Raw genomic sequence first — 21,461 nt, 5'->3', positions numbered from 1 at the left:
TTTAATTATGTTTTTCTAATTTCTTTTGATTCTCTGTAACGTTTCTTTTTTATTTTACTTCTCCGCCTCTCTTTTTTTTAAAAAATTTCTATACCGTTTATTTTTCTTGATTGAGTTTGATTGACATTGACATTTGAAGTCTAGATTTAGTTTGATTCTGTATAGTTGTTTATGTTTCAAAAAAAAAAAAAGTTCTTAATAATATAAATTGTATTTGTATTATAAGAGTATTTTAGGAAATAAGATCACAATACGATTCTATTCACCAACATATTGTATTGTACCAAATGAAGGAATAGGATTAGCTAGTCTATTCCAGAGTTACAATCAAACAAAGGAATAAGAATAACTAATCTATTCCACATTTTTCTATTCCTAGTGGTAACTAATCATTTTTCAATGGACTAGACAATCTGTAAACCAAACGAGGCCTTAGTAATGGGTTAGCGGATATTGATGTCATAGATAGGTCTTGAATATCATATTGTTATGTATGTATTTATGACTTGTAACCTCCTAGCTTCGGCTACGATTTTCTAAGAGATTTTGCTCTGTGATGTAAGAGTTTTATGCTTGTAATCCTTCATCAATTAATGAGACTCGAATGATTTTCCTTTAAAATATATATAATTAGCATTGTCATTTTAAAACTTTGACAAGTGATATTTTAAAGGCCCTAAATTGTGACAAATGATGTGTTCGAATAAAGCAGCACTAGACGATTGTAAAAGTTGAAAACATAGGTAATTAATAAATAAATATTGTATCTACAATATCATATATCATATATATTGTATATCATATATCTTATCTTATAAAAAAATATTAGAAATCTAAATCAAATACGATTTCTTTGATATCTTAAAATTAAAATTAAGAAATGCCATTGTGTATTCTTCCAGTCCCAGTATTAAACTTCCAACATTTTATACAGATGTGGCATGCTTAATCCACCTTTATATATACGAGAAATTAATAAAAACTCTATATTTTGCCCATAAAAGTGCACGTGACAAGATGTTACATCATTTTTTTGTAGAGGGAAAAAGACAACAAAAAGAAGATAATGTGACATCTTGCCACATGAACTTTTTTGGGCAAAATATTGAGTTTTTATTAGATTCTAGCATCTTTCTCTCTCTCTCTCTCTCTCTCTCTCTATATATATATATATATATATATATATATGTTAGAGGTCAATAAATTTCTTATATTTGACTTATATTTTCTTACAATCAACTATTAGATTTGTGGGGTCCACCATTGACTTATGTGGGATCTACATAAGTCTACAAATCTAATATTTGATTGCAAAGGAATATGAGCCAAATATGAAGAACTTATTAACCCATAGCATTTCTCATATATAGTAATATATATATTACTTTTTAATCAAGAGGTGAATCGAGCATGCCATATCAATAGAGAATGCTAAATAGCATATCTCGATATCTCATTAGCCAAATCAAATAAGCAAAACAAATAAGTATAACTCACATTGAGGAATTTAAAACAAATAACAAATTACAAATTTTGGTTCACCTAAGATTCTTCTTTCTCAAGACAGTAGACTTTTGCTCAAAAAGGTCTCAGATTTCATACCATCGTTCGAAAAACTCTAAATATTTCATTATAATTAAATTTCAAAATATTTTCAGGATTGTAGAAAATATTTCATTTTGCTTTGAGTTTGGATTTGTTGGGTCCTCAACCGGAACGAATTAAGAAGTCCACTCACGTAGGCCAATAAAAGAACCAAGAACCAAAACAAAAAAACACACACACACACACAATTTTGATGTTTGCAGCTTTGCACTATATAAGACTGAGTTGGTACCATATACTTCATGAAATTTTTACACTACAAACATTTTAATTCACCTTTGTTGCTTTTTCCCAGTTTAGCTTTGGTCAATGAATTGGTGTCCTGAAATTTTTCCACATGACAAAGACATCAAATTAATTTGATTTCTATTAGCAAAATATTTATTGATTCATATTCTTTTTTGCATTGACTATATATTTGTTCAAGCTTTTGCTAATTAATGGAGATGACAAAATCATGTCTTCTTTTGAGATTTGTTAATGTAAGCCCTTTAACAACTGCGTTAATTGATATTTTTTATTCATATTGTAACAGGCATTAGAAAAAAGTGGTTAGCTATTCAGTTAGGTCCATTCTGTTAGGTTCAGTTAGTTAAAAGTTGTTAGTTGAAGAAGGAAGTATAAATAGGGTCTTTGAAGATCTAATCAATAGCCATTTATTCACGGTTTTACCAATTCAACCATCATGTGGTCTATTTTGATAACTACAATTTATAATTTAAGAGATGTCAAAACCCTTTTGAGATAAAACAATGCTTTATGCTCCCCTTATTTTGCAAAGAGACATATTTTAACCATAAGTTACTTAACTCAAGCCATATATTTTTTGCTAAAAGTTAAAGAGCTCTTCATTAATATATAAAAATATTGTTTTCACAAAAATAAACTAAGATTTAGACTATAATATCTTATTTTAAGAATCTCCAAAAACTCATTTAGGAGAAAGGGTTTTACTCCCTATAAATCATCAGTTTATCTTCAACAATCAAATGACAAAATCCAAGAGAGTAGGGAAAAGCTATGGGTCGCATTAGCTTTATGCTCTTTCTACTTGTATTAAATGCTAATAAGGTTTTGCCTTCCTCTCTTCCAACTTCTCCTATTTTGAAAATTGATCAATATCCCTCTACCCCTCAACAACATTTGGTATTTGATATTCATTGTTTTTGGGTTTGGGCTCCTCATTGTATAATATTCAGAAGTTATAAGATTGTTATCAATAATTTGTATTATTTCCCTATGAAATGCTATTGTCTACACATATTTACAAGTATGTAAAAGGTTCTATTATTATTATTATCATTATTTTGGTATAATTCTAGTGATGATTTAATTTACGAGTTTAATTTTTATAGCGACAACACCGATCAAATTTGAAACCATCATCTTAACCATTAATGGTGTGAGTAGATTTTATAATTTTATAAATGTCAATTAGGAGTGCTTGAATTATAATTGGCTAAAGCTCTACCTTTTCTCTAGCAACCCAACTTTTCATGCTAGGTATAATAATATTTTTACAGATTTTTCTTAATTTTGCAGATACGGAGAAAGTTGAAGGCCATGTGGAAACATGCTACAACAACTGCAAGAAGAATTATTAGCTGGGTTTTTTTAAAAAAATTACTCTATGTAACGGATAAAAAATGCCCTACATGTATATCAAGAATAAGATGCATGAAGTACTTTGTACTATGATAAGTGAGTAATATTTATTCTAGTTATCATTTATTTATTTATTATTATTATTATTGCAATCTTTATAATTAGTTAATGCCCATAATTTTTGCTAAAGAGATGGCAAAGGTGGAATTCAAAGGTGATGCGCTTCAAGTCGTGCAAGCTCTTGATCAGACAGATAAAAACGGTGTCATTATGGACAGTTCATTGCATATGCCTGTATTTTGCTGAATTCCTTCCATCTATGGGGGGTGTTCTACATACGATGGGAGGCTAACGGAGCTGCTCATATGCTTGCAAAGATAACACTCTCTGTAAGAGATGAAGTACTAGTCCATATAGAATAAGCCACTCAATGTGTCATTGATATTGTAATGGCTAAATTATTCTTTTAATGAATTACGTGAATGGTTACAAAAAAAAAAAAAAAAAAACATTATAATGTGTCAAGAATATCAAAATAATTATCATAATTGATTATAAAGAAATTGAAATAACTATACTAGCATTAGTAGATATATACTAAAATTTCATATAAATTTCCTCGCGATTTACTACTTAAGCCATGGAAATGGAAGAAAAATGATTCCTACCCTAACTAGGATTCCAAATGTGATTAGGATTTCAATCCAAATTACAAATGGTGAGTTAGGGCAATGTCATAATTATAATTAGGTCACAATTTTTTTTAAGAAATCCCATTCTTTAAAAATATCAAGTAAGATAGAAATTCAAGAATTGAGTCTGCGGCCTCCACTGTTGGTCTATAATAATGTAGGGTAGGCACCTCATCTTGACCTTGAGTCTTGCTCCTTCGGAGGGTGTTTACCTTCCGGATAACAAGAATAGACTTCTTTATGACAGATAAGGTGTGACTACATCAGGAATGACCATATTGCATGAGAAATGATAGGGAATTAAACAAATAAACTAAAAAGAAAATTAAAATGATGTGATAAGGGTTTTTAAATTAAAAAAATGCAATTCTCTTTCCCTTGTCTGTCACTTACTGTCTGTCACGTCAATTTGAAAATTTTTTTGAGTTCATTTGTTTGGCTCTCTAACACTTCTCATTCTGCATTGGTTGAGAATCACATCGAATCTAGATAATGGTGTACGTACTCTTAACTAAGTTAGATGATATCTTTTCTGTGGAGTTCTTGTTATCATAACTTAGAGGTTAAAGAGATAAGCGGCAAGTTATTATTGCTCGGTATGAGTTACCTAAATAGCAATAACAATGAGAATCATTCTCACCTAGTTATAGTAATTAATGTTCACTCGTTGCTGAGGGATATTTCTTGCGGATTAGTTTTTCATTGCATTCTATATATTATGGACTTATGGTTTATATGTTCCATATTATATTATTTGTTTGCAAAATTTATATGCCCTAATCTTTTTCTTGTTTGTTTTTTAGATTGAAAATGTCATCATCTTTTAACTTTCTTGGTACTATGGCTGTAATCAAGCCGAGTCGAGCTTTAGGAATTCAAGATTGGCTCGTTTACGAAGTTGCTTATTCGATCCGAGCTCAAGTTTGAGCAGAGCTCAAGTTCGAGCTGATTTATAAAATGTGTGTTCAAGCTCAGCTCATTTAAAGTTTGGACGAGCTCGAGCTAAGCTATTAATTTTTTTAATATATGATTAAGCAGAGTTTAAGACTGAATTTTAAAACAACCTCTAAACAAATATATATATATATATGAACGAGCTAATGAGTCGGGCAAACGAATCGGTCGAGCTTTAAACGAGTTAAACTCGCGAGCTCTTATTGAGTTTTTTTCGAGTGAATCGGGTATGTATCATTGACAAATTAAGTGGGTTTCTACAATAACAAGTAGGTTTGTACATTATCGAGCTCAAGTTTGAGTGGAGTTAAACCGAGCGGGTATCGAGTGGGTTATCGAACAAACTGGTTTATTTACAGTCCTACTTGGTGCTATTCTAAATCAAAACAAATTGACTCGACCAAATAATGAGAATTGAAAGCGTAATTTGACTAATGGACGTCAAGCTGGCCATTATGAATGGTCATCTTGATGACATCTATATGATGCAGACATATAGTTTTATAGTCAAGAGCATAAGGTATGCATGTTGCGTAAGTAAACTTACGGAATGAAATAGGCATCCAGTTCATGGAACATCATATTTGATCAAGCAATCAAATCGTTTGGTTTCCATCAAAATCCTACAAGCCATGTGTTTAATTATAAAAGGTGTCAAGATAAAATTGTCACGTTCTTAGTACTATATATTGACGATATCTTACTCATTGGGAATGAAGTGGGAATATTATTAATAGTCAAGATACATCTGGTTGTCTAACTAATTTGATATGAAGGACTTGGGAGAAGCAAGCTACATCCTAGGATTAAGCTTTGGCAAGATCAGAGAAATATGATGTTAGGCTTTGGGTTTTAACTTTGTAAAAGTTGGTTGTAATTAGTTTTATCACCGAATTACCAAATGAGAAGTTTGTTAAGTTTTATGTTTGACTAATTCAGTGTTCAAAACAATTTGGTGTAAGACAAATTTTGATAGGCTAAGTTTTTAACTTATGATAGTTTTTAAGTTGTAATTTTTATTGAAGAATCTAGACACTAGTTAGAAGTACTCGTTCTCAACTCGTCCGAACGAACCAAAAAAAAAAATAGTGGTACTAAGACACTCGTTCGCATGCTTGCTCATGGTAGGTCCAAACGAGTGACTTAATAGGAGCTTTCGAGACACTTGGTTGGTATGCTAGTTTGCATCAAGCCCGAATGAGTTACTGAAGAAGACTCTAGAGAAACTCGGTTGGAACTAGAACAGTATCTGTCCGAACGAGTATGTTTCACTAGAATTCAAGATTACTTTAGAGAAGCTCAGTTGGAAAGCGTTCGAATGAGGTGAAGATCACAAAGAAGCAAAGAAGTTCGATTGGAAGCTCGATCATATCACATCCAAACAAGGTGAAGACTAGAGAAGCTCGATTAGTGCTCGTTCAAACGTATCCAAAAGGAATCCATGAAAACCTAGCAGCATCTGAACGACCTAGCTTACTCGTCCAAACGCCACCTTTAAAAGTTTTATTTTCAGTGTTTTAACTGTATTGAAACACTGAGTATATTCCCAGAGTCTATAAAAACACCATATATAGTGCACGTACGGTCCTTTATAGATCGACCTGGAGGCCATTATTTTGTAGCTAAAAGAGATAGTTGCCTTCAATTGTCTATTTCTCTTGGAGTTCATAGAAAATCACACGTTTTGAAACCTTCATGGTCATTGGAGTTTCATGTTGTAGAGGAGACTAAATAGAAGATTGGTTAGAGTTCTGAAGATACCGAGGTAAAATAAAAATGTGTCGTTTGTTGGGTACAAGTAAGGTGTTTAATGCAAATGTTTTGTGAGTATGAATTGATTATACATACAATTGCTCCTCTATAGTGAATTGTTTTCTTGTGATTGGCTGCCCTGTAATTGTTGCACTTTTAAAGCCAAATTTGTTGTGTTTGATTTGTTTATTGCTTAATTTGCTGGTTGCAACTTTTTTTTATTTTTTTTATTTTTAATTGTTGTATTTGCTAGAATACACCTATTCACCCCACTCTTGCGAAAATCAGTGAACCTCATGAAGAGACATGGTTTTAACCAGAATTAAATTTGATAATTAGAAGCCGCCAATCACACCAACAATCGTCATTCATACATTATTCTTCACTTGACTCGAACGTTTCACTTCAAATTAGCACCTTAAATAGAAGGAAAAAAAACCGATGACCCTCATCAAGAGACATGATTTTAACCAAACAGAAGGCAACAAATGTACTAAATCTAACCATCCATAAGTAGTTCTTTATTTGAATTAAAAAAGTAATAATTAAAAACGAAGTATATATGCAGAAAATAATTAAGGGAAGGTATATGTGAAAATAATTAAGGGAAGCTATATACATTATTCTTTAGAACCTATAAATTATGGGTTTGTGGTAAACTTTCAAAAACAGAGATGAGGAGAATTGTGCTTGTGAAGATGTTGATTATTATTATTGTTGCAGTTGGAGTGCATGCCAATAATCTTTTCCCCCGCTCTCCTTCTCCATCCCCACTTTCGGGTCAAGAAGACTTGGTTAAACAATTTGATCTACAATGTTATGCGAAGTTGGCTCGTCGGTGTCGGATCTTCCTCGGATCTAGTTTCAAGTTCAAGTGGTTCGAAGGTTGTCTGGATGCAGTAAAGATTCAATGCGCCGAGCCCTTCCTGTCTCAGAAGTTACCCATGCATGCACGATTACTTGCTACTGATCCCATCATACATACTCTCTCTGTCTGGTATACTTCCTAGTTCCTACCCATACTCTTTTCTTTCTCTCTTTCACATACAAAACTACTCAACGATTGGTACAAGTATGTATATTCCCAAACCTGTATTCTCTCTCTCTCTCTCTCTCACTCTCTCTCTCATACACATACATACATACATGAGCACACAATCACGTACATGTATCATGTATCTATATGCCCAAACCTATGTATATACATATAATATAGGAGTAATTACCTTTTCTCTCCATCAACTACAACACATTGTCAATTTCTTCCATGAACTGCCAACCTTACTGCCCGACCCTATCATACTATCATTTTCTTCCAAAACCCTTCATTCGATCAGTCAAACTTGTTAAAAACTTTGCAATGACATAAATACCCTAACTTTATAAACAAAAATTACATATAATACCCTTACATATACAATTACACTGGTTGAATTTGTAAACTGGCTATCTTTTTTATTAACTTACAGATTCGAGACTCAAAAGAGTATTATTTCCACACGAATTTATGTGTTACATAATTAATTAAATGAATATATGCCTTTATTTTCTAAACATTCCTTCATTTTTTTGAAATAATCAGAGAGAATTTCAAGCCAGTATAAATAGATTAGTGAATTTTAATAATAATGGTTTCAATTACTATTCTTCTTAAGATCGCTCTTAATGTTGCAGGTATGGAAAACGTGGGAGATGACGTGAAAACTCGCTGCAACAATTGAAAAAGAATTATTAGGGAAGGCTCATTAGTATTTAATCTACTTATAGGGAGAAATAAAAAATTACTTTGTGCTAAAACTCTCTCTTTGTACTAGGGAATGTGCTCTATATGTATCGACAAGATTGAAGGATAAAAGTAATGACATACTTAAAGGACTTTGTACTTAATGTGCTCTATATTTTTTTAAAGCCTTTTCTACTTCTTTTTTAAAAGAAAAAAACAAAATTTGACGTAATTGCTTATACGGCAAGGAAGGTGTATCTGAATACACGTGTCATGTTTTCATTAGCATGGTATGGACAATGTGATCAGCAACAAGTTTTCTATTACAGCTCAATTTGTTTTTGCGTAAAATGATTTTTTAAAAATGTTTTTTAAAAAATGTTTTTCGTATTTTTAAATGTTTGGTGCGACAGAAAATAATAATCAAACGAAAAATATTTTTCGGTTTGATTGAAAACGTCTCTTTAATTTTCGAAAAATAATTTCCATTTTTGAAAACCAAAAACCATTTTCCGAGTTTGAACATTTCATTTTCAAATCGGCAGACCAAACTAGGATGTCATCGGGACCTCGCTAGGACTGGGATGCCTGGACACCCACCGAGACCCTGCCAAGACTCGGTCGAGACCCCACTAGGACCCAATGAGACCTACCGAGACCTCACTAAGACTCAATTGGGACCCCGCTAGGACTCGATGAGACCTACCGAGACCTCACTAAGGGCCTGTTTGAGATTGCATTTGAGGGACATAAAAGTGTTTTTAGCACTCAAAATGTCCGTTTGAAAATAAAAATAAAATAAAATAAAATAAAAAACTCGATTTGGTAAAAAAATTAAAAACACTTTTAAGGGTAAAAAAAGCCAAAAAATGACCAAAACGCACTTTTGGCAAATGCTTAAAAATAAAACTTTTGCCCAAAAACTCTTTTTAACTTAAAAGCTCTATTTCTCAAACGCAATCTCAAATAGGCAATAAGACTCAACTGAGACCCCGCTGAAACCCGACAAGGCCCCGCCAAAACCCGACCAAGACCTAACTAGGACACCGTCGAGAACTGGTTAGGACATCGTCAAGATCTACAAGGACCCATACTGGACTCGCAGGACTTGACCAAGCCACCGCAAGGAGCTAGTCGAGACATTTTCATAATTTAAAGTTTAATATGATTCAATGAAATATATATAAAATATATTTTTTTTTTAAAAAAAAAATGATTTTTTGTACGCGCCAAACATCGAAAAATGTTTTCCAATAAATTATTTTTCAAGAAAATATTTTACGTCGAAACAAATTGAGCCTGAATGAAATTTTGACAAAAAAAAACACTTATTTGTAGCTTGAGTAAACCTCATAATTTTAATTGTCAAAATTACAAACTAAAGTAAACCATGAGTGACAACTCTTCATTTTTTTTTTTTTTTTTTTGTCCTTCTATTCGAGTGACAACTCTGCCTTGTTTCCTTGTCGCATCAAGTGATTTCAAGGCTTTGCAAAAAATTTGCTGAGAACCTGTACAGTGTAAACTTTGCAGCAAAAAATGAGTCGAGTCCAGGAGTCCAAAATGGCCTGATATATACGAATTTCTTTTCCCATTTTCTTGCACTCTTAAAAGTTTGTCCAAGTAATTGAAGAGGCCATGTGGCAATCATCATCCACCAGTCATATCAAGAGGCAATCGAAGAGGCCACATGCTCCAAGCGAATCCTGTTTGGCAAAGGTCGTGCAATAAGCCCATCCATGACCCAACCCACTGAATCACCATCACTTTTAACATGGTTGAATTCCCTCTGCACATACTCTAGAGATATTTGCAGCCTCCCCCCATTCCTGCACTCATTAGAAGCACTTCTTTCTTCCAATCCCACATTTTTCTCCAACCAGTACAAATAGTTGACTTGGAAGAGTGCCTTTAGCATGTCATGGGGAGAAGAACTTTCTTTAAGCACCACCTGAGCCCAAGAAGAAAAAGTATAATTAGTTTGTCATCTTTTTTTTTTTCTTTCTTTCTTTCTTTCTTAAACAATTAAAAGAAAGAAACAAAGAGTTTACAAAGAATATATTGAGTTCTCATGATGGCATCATCTATTGTCATTCCAAAATCTGTCCATATCAGATTTATTCTTCTGTTTTACCACTTCAGAATTGTCACTTGAATTTTGTTAAACCTCTATACAAGCAAATAAATCCCACCTATTTTAAGAGAAATCTGGAAGTCTACTCATTTCAATTCTAGAAATGTCTGTGTCACGACCAGTGGACAAGAAAGTAGGAGAAAGAAATTAAAGAAATGGAGATTTGAAAATCAAGGGGACTGTTGACTTACACAGAATTTTCCTTTGTGCTCAGCCAAAATGTAGCCTTCATTTCTATACAGATTCAAAAGTGCAAGGAAATCCTCCTTGTTGTGGACAATATCACTGAGCTTAGATCCTAGCTGCAGTCGACTTTCAATTTCAGAAGCTGCATCCTTTGCGTCAGAAGTAAGGACATGTGGTTGTGCCTAAAAAGAGGGGAATCAACAAACCACAATGTGCAAAAATCAGACCAAGCAGAAACTACTGCAAACATTTTGATATATCCTCCCAGCCTTACACTGCCTAATTAATCAAAGATTAAAATTTTCTGAAAATCAGAAGCCCAAATCCTAAATCAAAGGTACCATATACTGCACAAATCCCAATGATAAAGAAGGTAACTTTATGGACAGAAATAATCCCTTTCGCATGGATAATTTCCCAGTTGTAAATGTTTTATTATGGAGTGGTTAATCACAACTTGTGCACAGCCCATAGGCCACTCTCCAACCTACCTTCAACCTGTAAGAAGATTCAAGGACTTGACCCAGCAGCAGCAAGAATGGATGTCATATTCTTCTTCTTTAATCCAAATATCATTAAAAGCATAAATGGCACCTAGGTACACAAGTATATAAGAGTAACAGCTCGCTAGGAGAAAAGAGAACAAGTAAATCATGAAAACTAAGCAGCAAAGGAGATATAAATGCAGCTGTCCAAAGATAAAGAGTATTGAAGAAAAAAGACTTAAACTACACCAACATCTTATCGCGATCCTCAAAACTTATAATTATTTCTTTTCCTCCAAAGACACCATAGAAAGAAAGAAAGCACCAACTTTCATACAGCAGCACTCTGAGTGCTACCAACAAGCAAACAACTCAACTACTCGTCTAGGCATAAGACAAAGCGACTGAAAAAATAAAAAATAAAAAATAAATAAATTTCACAAGGCACAAGCAACCTTACATTGGAGAAGAAGATGGTCAATAGACTCTCCATTCCTCTTACACATACAACACCTATAAACCGCAGTAACATGCCACTTTCTAAGATTGTCCATGGTAAGGGACTTTTCTATGGCCGCCGACCAAGAAGAAAAACTACTCTCAAAGGAACCTTAGATCACAAAATACTCTTCCAAGGAAAAAGAATGCCATTATTACAAACAAGGGCACTGTTGAAGGATCTAATATCGAACAACCCTCTTTTGGAGGGGGCCCACCAAAGCTTGTCTTCACATTCTTGTCTCACTTTAACTAAATACAACAAATTGAAAAACAAGGCAAAGACATTCACCTTCCAATCATGAACCGATCTAACAAAGCTTACGTTCCATTAATTGGAGCCTCCAAAAGCTCAAGTGAGCCACTACGAAAGCATTCTTCGTGCAAGCAATACCCCATAAATCTAGAAAGCTTTCCTTTAGGGACTTGTCCCCACACCAAAGATCATGCCAGAATCTAACCTTGGAGTCATCTCCCATCTCAAATCTAGTATAACTTAAAAACTTCAAACGCTAGAAACATGAAACTTTATGGATAACCTAAAAAATAACCAAGATTTCTACCTAATAATTACAGTAATTTCAAACGCATCAGGCGTATTAAATACCCAGACAGCATGTATCAACAACATAAGAAAAAAAGGAAAAGCTTTCACATGTAAAGTTCTAACGCATATATAGCGCTTGTTATCTCACACAAGATTCAGCATGGCACAATTAACCCGTCCATAAGTCAGTAAAATTTCTCACAACATTTCTATTTTACCTAAGGCAGAGGAATCATTAGCCACATTAGAAGAAAGCAGAATTGTTACTCACTTTGTATGAGGAATTTACATTAAGAAATGGTAGAACTGGGAAAAGTGGTTCCTCATCATTGACTTCTTTGATTGGAGGTGCTTGGCCGCTAAGGAGATATTCGCTAAACACCAAACCTGATAAGAGAATTAAAGACAACTTTTCCATTATACAATGAACTAGTTACCAAATAATAATCACGGTGATAATGTCCATAAGAACTAACAAAATTACTCCTCTACATGAATAATGGCAATGAAACTATCAGTTTGTTATGTGGGAAACTTTTAATCACTTCAATGAACTCATGCTGAATAGTAAACTGGTGTTGGCAGTTGATATCAACGATGCAATAGTAGCAAACATCTTTGAGGTCTTCAATGGTCACACGACATAGTAACAAAATGAACAAGTTCAAGAAGGGAAGTCATGGGGAGGGAGTAGAAAGGCCCATATGTAAGGTTGTAATTTCCCACATGCTCCTGTTCGAAATCTATTACAGAACTTTTTTTCTTCCATTTTGCACTATTGTAAATCCACTATGCGTCTAAAATCAAATCAGTTCTGGTTTCATAGGGGTCAATTATGTGAACATCATAGTTAGTATATCACCCACAATAAACTAATTCAGTGCAAATACAGTGGTGAGAATATCTAGTTACAACAATTTCATCATATAAAACATTTAGAGAGAGAGAGGGAGTGAAGAGAAAGAAATTACTTGCACGATAAGGATTTAAAGTCCTTAGTTGAATGGATTGATATGACTTCAGATTGCAGAACATGTGAATCCAAGTCACCACACTAAAAGAAGCTAGGGCAAGAGATGTGGAGGAGCCAATGGAATTAGCCAATGCTATACCAAGCATGATACCGATAGACTTGCTCACCATTCCTTGAGCTTCACCCTTCGCAATTACCTACAACGAATAACTCCCTTCAGAAAATATATATGATAGGCTAATGTGAAAGCACATTAAAGTCATGTGCTAGTGCCGGCAAAAGGACATGCCATTGGTATAGCAAATTCGATTCCACGATAGGGAAAAGAAGTTACAGGCTTTCCATGCATCCTTAAAGCCAGTTAAATTTAAGAATTTTTTTTTCTGTTTGATGAATAATTAAATCTAAGAAATTGAAACATAAACAAGGAAAAGATGTTATATTTCACCTCAGCAAAGTTCCTTTGTGCAGCAAAACCAGCATAGAAACAACTCCTGGTAGAGGCCTATGGAATAATAAGTTTCACTATGAGTCAAATCAATGAACAAGGTAATTATTACGAGTCACTGTGAGAAAAGACAACAATATGTGTGCATAGTTACCTGTATGAGTGCAGCAGCCGAGCGTCCTGCTCCAGCAGTAGCACCAATGAAAACAAAAAGATGAGGGAAAGAAGGGGTTAACATCTCCAATCCAAAGGCAGTGTTTTCCAAAAGATCAGCAAACAACCTCCATCCTTTGGGATGGACATCAAAATGCCGCCCATACTTGGAGAGCATAATTTTGCTGAGATACCCAATTCCATCCTTGAGTACCCAGTTGACAGCTGCAGCGGTAGGAATAGCTCCTTTCCCCAATCCAACGGCATAGAGCAAGGCCTGCGTGGCAAGGACACCACTGATTTGGCTGGCAATACCTTGGACTCCTCTCCACAGAGAGTATTCCAAGTAATCGCTAGTTACACTGTGGGGAAAACCATCCGGTAGCATCAAACCCATGAAGAGATCTCTGCACCGCAACCACAACTTCTCTGGGATGAAGGTTCGAGTACTACCAGTACCAGTACCAGGTTGTTCAATGACGAATACATCTTTAAAACAATCAGCTATAAGCTTGGTCCACTTGCCTCCCCTCACTTCCCAAACAGACAATGACTCCAATGACTCTGATTCTTCCAGAGAGGTAGAAGCACTACTAGTAGTAGTAGTAGTTCTTGCAAGAGCAGATTTGGCCAATTGCAAGTGGCAGAAGCAGAATAACATGGAGGAACAAAATAACAAGAATACAAGAAAGGGGTTATGAGGACCAGAAGAATCATCATTCCACCACCAAGAACCCTCAGAATCGAAAGGGTTATCCCAACCACCATTGTTGTTGTTGTTGTCACCGCCACTGCTGCCACCAACCAGCGGCAGAGGAAGGAACAGAGAATGAAAAGGTAAAGGGTCTCCACTGATTTTTTCCAAATTATGAATTTGTTGGTTTTTACAAGGCAGCCCATGAACACGAGCCATGGTGGTAGTGCTGGCAAGGAATGGGAATAGGGATGGCCTGCGACTAAGTGGCAATAGACATGTAGAGACAAATGGCCATTTCTCTGAAGGAGTGATTGTAGGAGGAGACACCAAACTTCCCGAAAGGCATGAGGCCCTAAAAACGCAGCCCATCTCTCTCTATATCGTCCTAAGTAGGAATAATGACTTCGTCAAATTATATTTGAAACTAATATATGAATATTTTGCAGACTCCTCTCTAAAACGCTCTCTCTCTCTTCTCGTCGAACCAGGTTCGTCGAGAATTTTCACCCTAGCCATGGCGCATGTTGGCGCCACTCGCTAGGGACTGATGAGCTTTTTTTATGGAGCGCCACTTTTACATTGAAGCTAAATCTTTCTGCCTTTCGGCGAAGGATGGGTATCCTGATTTTCGTCTGGAGGAAAAAAGGAAAGGGTTCGTAGGGGCTATTTGTGCGAGTCATCCAGCATCTTCTTGGTTGGTGGATTCGTTGGAGGCAGCGTGTCTGCAGTGGCGGATCCGGGAATTCATTCATGCAGGGGCGTGAATAAAATAATAAATATAATGATAAATTTTATTTTGTTGTTCTCTTTATATTTTTTATAATTTTTATTATATATTATATTTATATATTATAATATTATAATGAACTGGTACTTTTTCTTTTTTTTTCTTCTTTTTCTAATCACTGGTACTTAAATACAATGAGGAATTGAATGTAATTAACCCATCTAATTAGCAATCCTAGTGTTCACGTACCAAAGACCCTAATTTAATTCATACTATACATATTAGGGTTTAGGGTTTATGTCCATACTATGAACAATATTGAAATTGAAGCTTTCAACCCATTAATGTAACAACCCAGAGCTTAAATCATGCATAAAAATCCACTACACACAAAAGCCCTAAGTTAATTTTAGGAATTTAGATTCTTACTAAAATTCTCCAAAATTCGGACCTAATAAAAAATTCCCCAAATCAATATGATTTCAAACTTGAAATTCAAAGGGTAGAACAAAAACTCAAAGAGAAACTAGAGATTTGAACAATATAAAGATAAGAAATTTATGAAATGTGTTAAACTAGGAACAAATAGAAACAAAAAACTGCAAGAAGTCTGTTGCTTTCCGAAATCAGAAAGATAATCAGCATAATCAGCAAGATAACCAGGATTCTATTCCCCAAAACAAGAGAAAAACCAGATAATAAGAGCGAAAAATTACCGGTGGTGGCGTTTGGCCGGATTTTTGAGCTGGTGACTTGCCGGTTTTTGGATGGTGGGTGTCGCTGGTCGTTGTGACGGCGGGATAGAGGTCTGCCGGATTTCGGCTGGTGACGTGACCGGTTTTGGATGGTCGGCTTAACCGTGGTGGCGGTGGCGTTCGGTGGCGGCAGTGCTTGGAGGTTGGCGGCGGCTGAAGATGAGGGGAGGGAGGGAGCAACGTGGGAGATGAGGAGAGGGAAACGTTTCGGGGATTTGGGGGAAAAAATGAAAAATTTGAAATCGTAACCTTTTTTTTATTTTTTTTTATTTTTTAGACCTTCACGCTATGACAATGGTTTTTTACTGGGCCAAAAAAAAAAAAATTAAGAATAGACTGGGCTTTTTTAAAAAAATTGGTTGGGCTAAATTTTCAAAAAAAAAATTGAATTTTTTTTTTTTCAAAAAAACTTATGCGGGCATGGCTATACCGATATCCACCCTTGCGTGTTTGTCTCCGGCGAAGGAGGAGTTCGCCAAGGCTTACCAGGAGGATGGGAAGGCACTGATGGTTCACAGAGGGGGGGCGGGAAGGTTCTTGCATGTGGGCATCTATGTTGAAGGTGGACGTAAAGGTGTCATATGGATCCCAGAAGGCCGCAATGGGCGAGGATGGCAGCTGTTTGCAAGTGAGTTGCGTCCGTTGATTGCAACAAAAGAGAAAGGGTTAGATTATGAGGCTCCTATGGCACCCTATTCGGTGGGTTTGTTTACTGGGAGGTCGTTTGCGAATGTGATACGTGCGGCGTCAGGCGTAGAGGTGAGGACAGCTCCGAAGCTCCTGTCCTCTTGCCTCCTCGATGTACTACCTTATTCGGATGGCTTTGGGAATGTTAGCTGTGGTGTTGAGACGCGTATAGCGGTGGACTGCTATGAGTTGGAGATGCCGGTGTCGATAATCCCACAAAGATTGCCGAAGAGGAAGAAGACTGGTGACTCATTGGCAGCCGCTACAGCTGGGTTGAGAAGGAAGAAGATGAAGGGCTTTTTTGTCAATTGGTGGGTAAAGAAGTATCTAGGGTTTTCTCATGTGCAATGGGTCCAGATTCTTGACGGGTTGCATGCAGGCCTGCTGGAAGGTAAGCAGGTGAAGCCCACTGGAAATTGGCGTAACGTCGATGGTATTGGGGCCATGGGTGTGGATTTGGATCTGGATCCGAGTTTGGGTATGGATCCTGTTTCGGGTATGAATCCGATTTTGGGTATGGATCCAGTTTCAGGCATGGATCCGGTATTGAGTATGGATCTGGTTTGGATATGGATCCGGGTTTAGATCTGGATCCGGAACCAGATTTGATTCTGGATTTGGTCTCGCAAGTGTCATCCCCGACGAGCGTGGAGTGTCCATCATTTTCAGATGTGCAGGAGGTCTCTAGTGGGTCCTCCGACGTGCCTGAGACTCCGACTGCAGAGCCGATGCTAGCTGTGTCGGTCCTTACTCTCGCTGGTGATGTCCCCAAAGCCCTTACAGCGGTGCTAACGCATGCGATGGTTTGTCCGGCTAGTTCCCCGAGCTTGGTGACTATGGATTTTGGTCAGAAACCTTCTTCAGTGACTCTTGTGGCAGTTTCTGTTTCTCTGGCGAGGCTTTGGCACAGAATGAGGGATGAGGCTACTATTCCTCCGATGGTGGCTACTGTTCCTATCAAACAATTCTCTTTTCCTTCGGCAATTTCTGCGGCAGTTTCTGTTTCTCTGGCGAGGCTTCTATGCATGAAACAATTCTCTTTTCCTCCGGTATTAGAGGATGCTCCTATAATTTTCTGCACCTGCCAAAGTTTTGATAGATAAACAATCCTCTGTTTCCAAGTTCACTCCGGGGTATTCGCGGAGAGCGAAGGAAAAAGAAGCTAAACAACTGCATAAGAAAAAGGTGCTACTCGGGTGAAGGGCGAGACGAAGTTCGCGATGAAATCTTGTGGAGGGAATGAGGAAAGTCTTTTGATTGCCATCGATGAGGAGGGAGCTCAAGACTTTTATGCTCCAAAGGTCAAGGGAAAGAGGGAGCTCAAGAATTTGGAATGTTTCCTTAACTTTGAGGCTAAGGAGGGTGGCTCGAGTAGGGTTAGGGATGTGGGGTGATTCTGTGGTGTTGTTGGGTTCTGTGGGTTAGCCTTTGTGTAGGGTGTTTCTTATGGGTGTTTGTTGGGTGGTTCTTTGTGGGTCTCTTGTAGGTGCTCATTGGGAGCTTAAGGCTTTTCTGGGTGTCTCTAGGCGCTCTCTTTATATGCTTCTTGTGTATTAGGGTTGCGCCACATTGGCATTTTGATATATACAACAATTACTATTAAAAAAAAAATGAATATTTTGCAAAGTTATGGCAACCATTGATGCAGTTCAAGTTGAAGACACCGCAAGCACAAGAAATTCTATAATATATGAGGGTTGGGGAATTGCAAAAGGCATACTGGACAATGTTAAAAAAACACCACTATAAGTAACATTGAATGGTATAAAATAGGGGAAACTTCACTTTGGCCCCATGAACTTCCATTCGATTTTTCAAACCCCCATGAACTTCCAAATCTCTCATTTTAGACCCCTGAACTTTCAATTACTCTCAATGTGGACCCCTCCGTCAGATTTTAAACATTACATAACGTTTATACCCCTGACTTTTGTATAAAATTTTAACTTCCAAAACGTTGTTTTATTTTTGAAAAAAATGAAAATCAAGGACACTTTGGTCTTTTTTTTTTGTATTTTTAATGGCTAAAATTAACGAAAGGGATCTAATTGAGAGTAATTGAAAATTCAGGGGTCCAAAATATATGAGAGATTTGAAAGTTTAGGGAAAGTTGTAAAATCGGGTGAAAGTTCAGAGGGTCAAAGTGAAGTTTCTCCTATAAAATAATTAATCATTGTAAGTTTTGTATGGCATGAAGATTATGAGCGATTTTTTTCCTCACTATGAAAATAGCACTCCAAAGTACTAACAGGAAAACAATGTAGTTAGTCAACCTTAGGGGTCATACGATTTTAAAAAGCTACCATTTTTATGGGAATCACTGATTTTTACATTACAAATAGCAATGATAGTTGTTGAAAGAGCATACCCAACTAGGAAAATTGGCGCAACAAATTTATCTCGCAGTGGATTTTGCCAGTCGGATTAGAGCATTCCCAGCAGCTTCCCTGTCATATTCCCTAAGTTTAGGGAACCAAACTACTTTTTGCTTCCCTATCTACATACACTCCACAATAGCTTCCCTTTATCGTTCCCTATATTAATTAAATATTATTTTTTACTTTTCTTCATTTTTTTTATTCTTTATTTTTATACTTTTTTAATGATTCTCTTTTAACTAAACCAACCAACAACTATTTTGTCAATTTCATTCTATGATTGTCTTTTTGTTTTCCTTTTTTTTTTTTTACTTTTGTAACGAACTTCAACGGCCATTTTTTAATGAACCAACAAATTTATCTTTTGTACTGGCAATGTTTCACTATTTTGTACCTGATTTTGGACCGTTGGCTGGCAGGTTTTTATAGCCAACGGTCCAAAATAGCCAGGTTTTTATAGCCAACCGTTGGCTGGCAGTGATACAGGTTTTTGTTTTTGGCAATATTTCACAGGTTTCACAGGCTTTTCTTTTTGCTGGCAGTTTAATTTTTTTTTTTTTTTGTTGTTCAACGGCTACCTCAATTGTGTATATATATATATATCTTATTGTTGGTAGTTTAACATATAGCCATTATTTCTAGTTTTCATATATTTGAACCCAAATATCTCTTTCATTCATTCTTTCCCTTTTTTTTTTCTTTTTTTTTTTTCCTATGAATCATATTTTTAAACTTGATGATCTTTTATATGACTCTTCTTCAGATGATGAGTTAGAAATAATTTCAGCAATTGCTATGGCAAAAGAACGATTTGATAGCGAAAGAGGATCAATATCACGTCGTGATTCTGGTCAACGCCGCAATACTATTTGCCGTAATTCTTTGCAAGGTCAAGAAAACCTTTTCCGCGACTATTTTGCTGCATCGCCAGTTTATCCAGCCAAAAAATTTCGGAGGAGGTTTCGTATGCGTCGTGAACTTTTTATCTACATTCATGATGCAATAGTAGATCATGAGCCATATTTTCTCCAAAAAAGAAATGCTGCTGGCAAGCTTGGGCACTCTTCCCTACAAAAGATGACTGCCGCACTTAGAATGCTCGCTTATGGAGTAATGGCAGATCTTATGGATGAATACTTACGAATTGGAGAATCTACTGCAATGGAGTGTTTTAAACTATTTGTTCAAGCGGTGAATTCAAAATTTTCCACCGAGTACTTGAGGTCGCCAACCCAAGATGATGTTGCTAGATTGCTAGCAATTGGCGCAAGTCGTGGATTTCCAGGTATGTTGGGAAGCATTGATTGCATGCATTGGAAGTGGAAGAACTGTCCAAATGCTTGGAAAGGTATGTATTCTGGTCATATCCATGAACCAACTATTATTTTGGAAGCCGTGGCATCTTATGATCTTTGGATATGGCATGCATTTTTTGGGTTACCAGGGTCTCACAATGACATCAATGTGTTAGAACGGTCTTCTGTATTTACCAATCTAGCTGAAGGGCGTGCACCTCTAGTAAACTACTCACTCAATGGTCACAACTACACAATGGGATACTATCTTGCCGATGGTATATATCCTCAATGGGCAACATTCGTAAAAACAATTCATGCTCCACAAGGAAATAAAAGAAAGAATTTTGCTGCATCTCAAGAGTCAGCAAGGAAGGATGTAGAGCGGGCATTTGGAGTACTTCAAGCGCGATTTGGTATTGTGCGTGGACCTGCACGTTTACACAAACCTGAAATGCTTAAAGAGATTATGATGGCGTGCATAATATTGCATAATATGATCGTTGAAGACGAGCGAGATTTATACCTTGGAGCAGATGACTTCGATTATGAACAAATCAATGAGATTCCACTCGAACCACCATCACATGAGCATACAGTTGAGTTTTTGGAATTCATACAAAATCATCATCGTATTAGAGATCGAGTAACTCATTCTCAACTCCAGTCGGACCTTGTCGAGCATTTATGGCAACTACATGGCCAATAAGAACTTTTGATTTTAAATTTTGTATGATTGCACTATGGCTAATTGTATTTTTTTTTTTTTAATACCTAGTCTATTAACAAATATATTAAAAACTACATGGCCTATAAGGAAGTTGGCGGTAGTGCACGTGACCAAATCCAGGCCTCCATTATAATTATGTCTATTGTCCAGTGTGTGCCATGTGAGTCATCTGCAAAAGTTTTTGTTAATGTTAAGAATCCAACCTTGTTGGATCCCACCAGACACCAAATCAGCCACGCCATTAAAAAAAAAAATTGTGAATTCGTATGATTGCACCTTCAGTTTGTCTTAGAATACATTAAAAAAAAAAAGAATGGTAATTGAAGAGTTTCCTTAAAACATAACAATTTCCTTTAGTTTAGGAGTGTTCTGTACAACACATATGTAAGGTAGATAAAAAGGCTACCAAGACTACAGCTCAAAAGTAAAAGCCATGA

The 21,461-nt window shown here is 36.1% G+C and overlaps 2 protein-coding genes across 2 annotated transcripts; one reads left to right on the top strand and one right to left on the bottom strand.

Moving 5' to 3' along the window:
• Positions 1-9,652: 9,652 nt before the first annotated feature.
• Positions 9,653-16,170, bottom strand: LOC132174997 (protein root UVB sensitive 1, chloroplastic-like). Its single transcript, XM_059586785.1, has 7 exons — positions 15,896-16,170; positions 13,757-15,174; positions 13,603-13,659; positions 13,153-13,351; positions 12,453-12,568; positions 10,657-10,833; positions 9,653-10,282 (listed from the first exon to the last, which is right to left on the bottom strand). The coding sequence occupies exons 2-7, from the start codon at positions 14,819-14,821 to the stop codon at positions 9,998-10,000; spliced, it is 1,899 nt and encodes a 632-aa protein (XP_059442768.1). The 5' UTR covers positions 14,822-15,174; positions 15,896-16,170; the 3' UTR covers positions 9,653-9,997.
• A 1,671-nt stretch (positions 16,171-17,841) lies between these two features.
• Positions 17,842-21,003, top strand: LOC132174499 (uncharacterized). Its single transcript, XM_059586148.1, has 2 exons — positions 17,842-17,956; positions 19,763-21,003. Exons 1-2 carry the CDS (start codon positions 17,842-17,844, stop codon positions 21,001-21,003), a joined length of 1,356 nt encoding a protein of 451 aa, XP_059442131.1.
• Positions 21,004-21,461: the final 458 nt, after the last annotated feature.

The sequence above is a fragment of the Corylus avellana genome, chromosome ca3 (assembly GCF_901000735.1).
Source record: "Corylus avellana chromosome ca3, CavTom2PMs-1.0".
In the NCBI taxonomy this organism is placed as follows: domain Eukaryota; kingdom Viridiplantae; phylum Streptophyta; class Magnoliopsida; order Fagales; family Betulaceae; genus Corylus; species Corylus avellana.
This window is presented reverse-complemented; position numbering and strand designations above follow the sequence as displayed.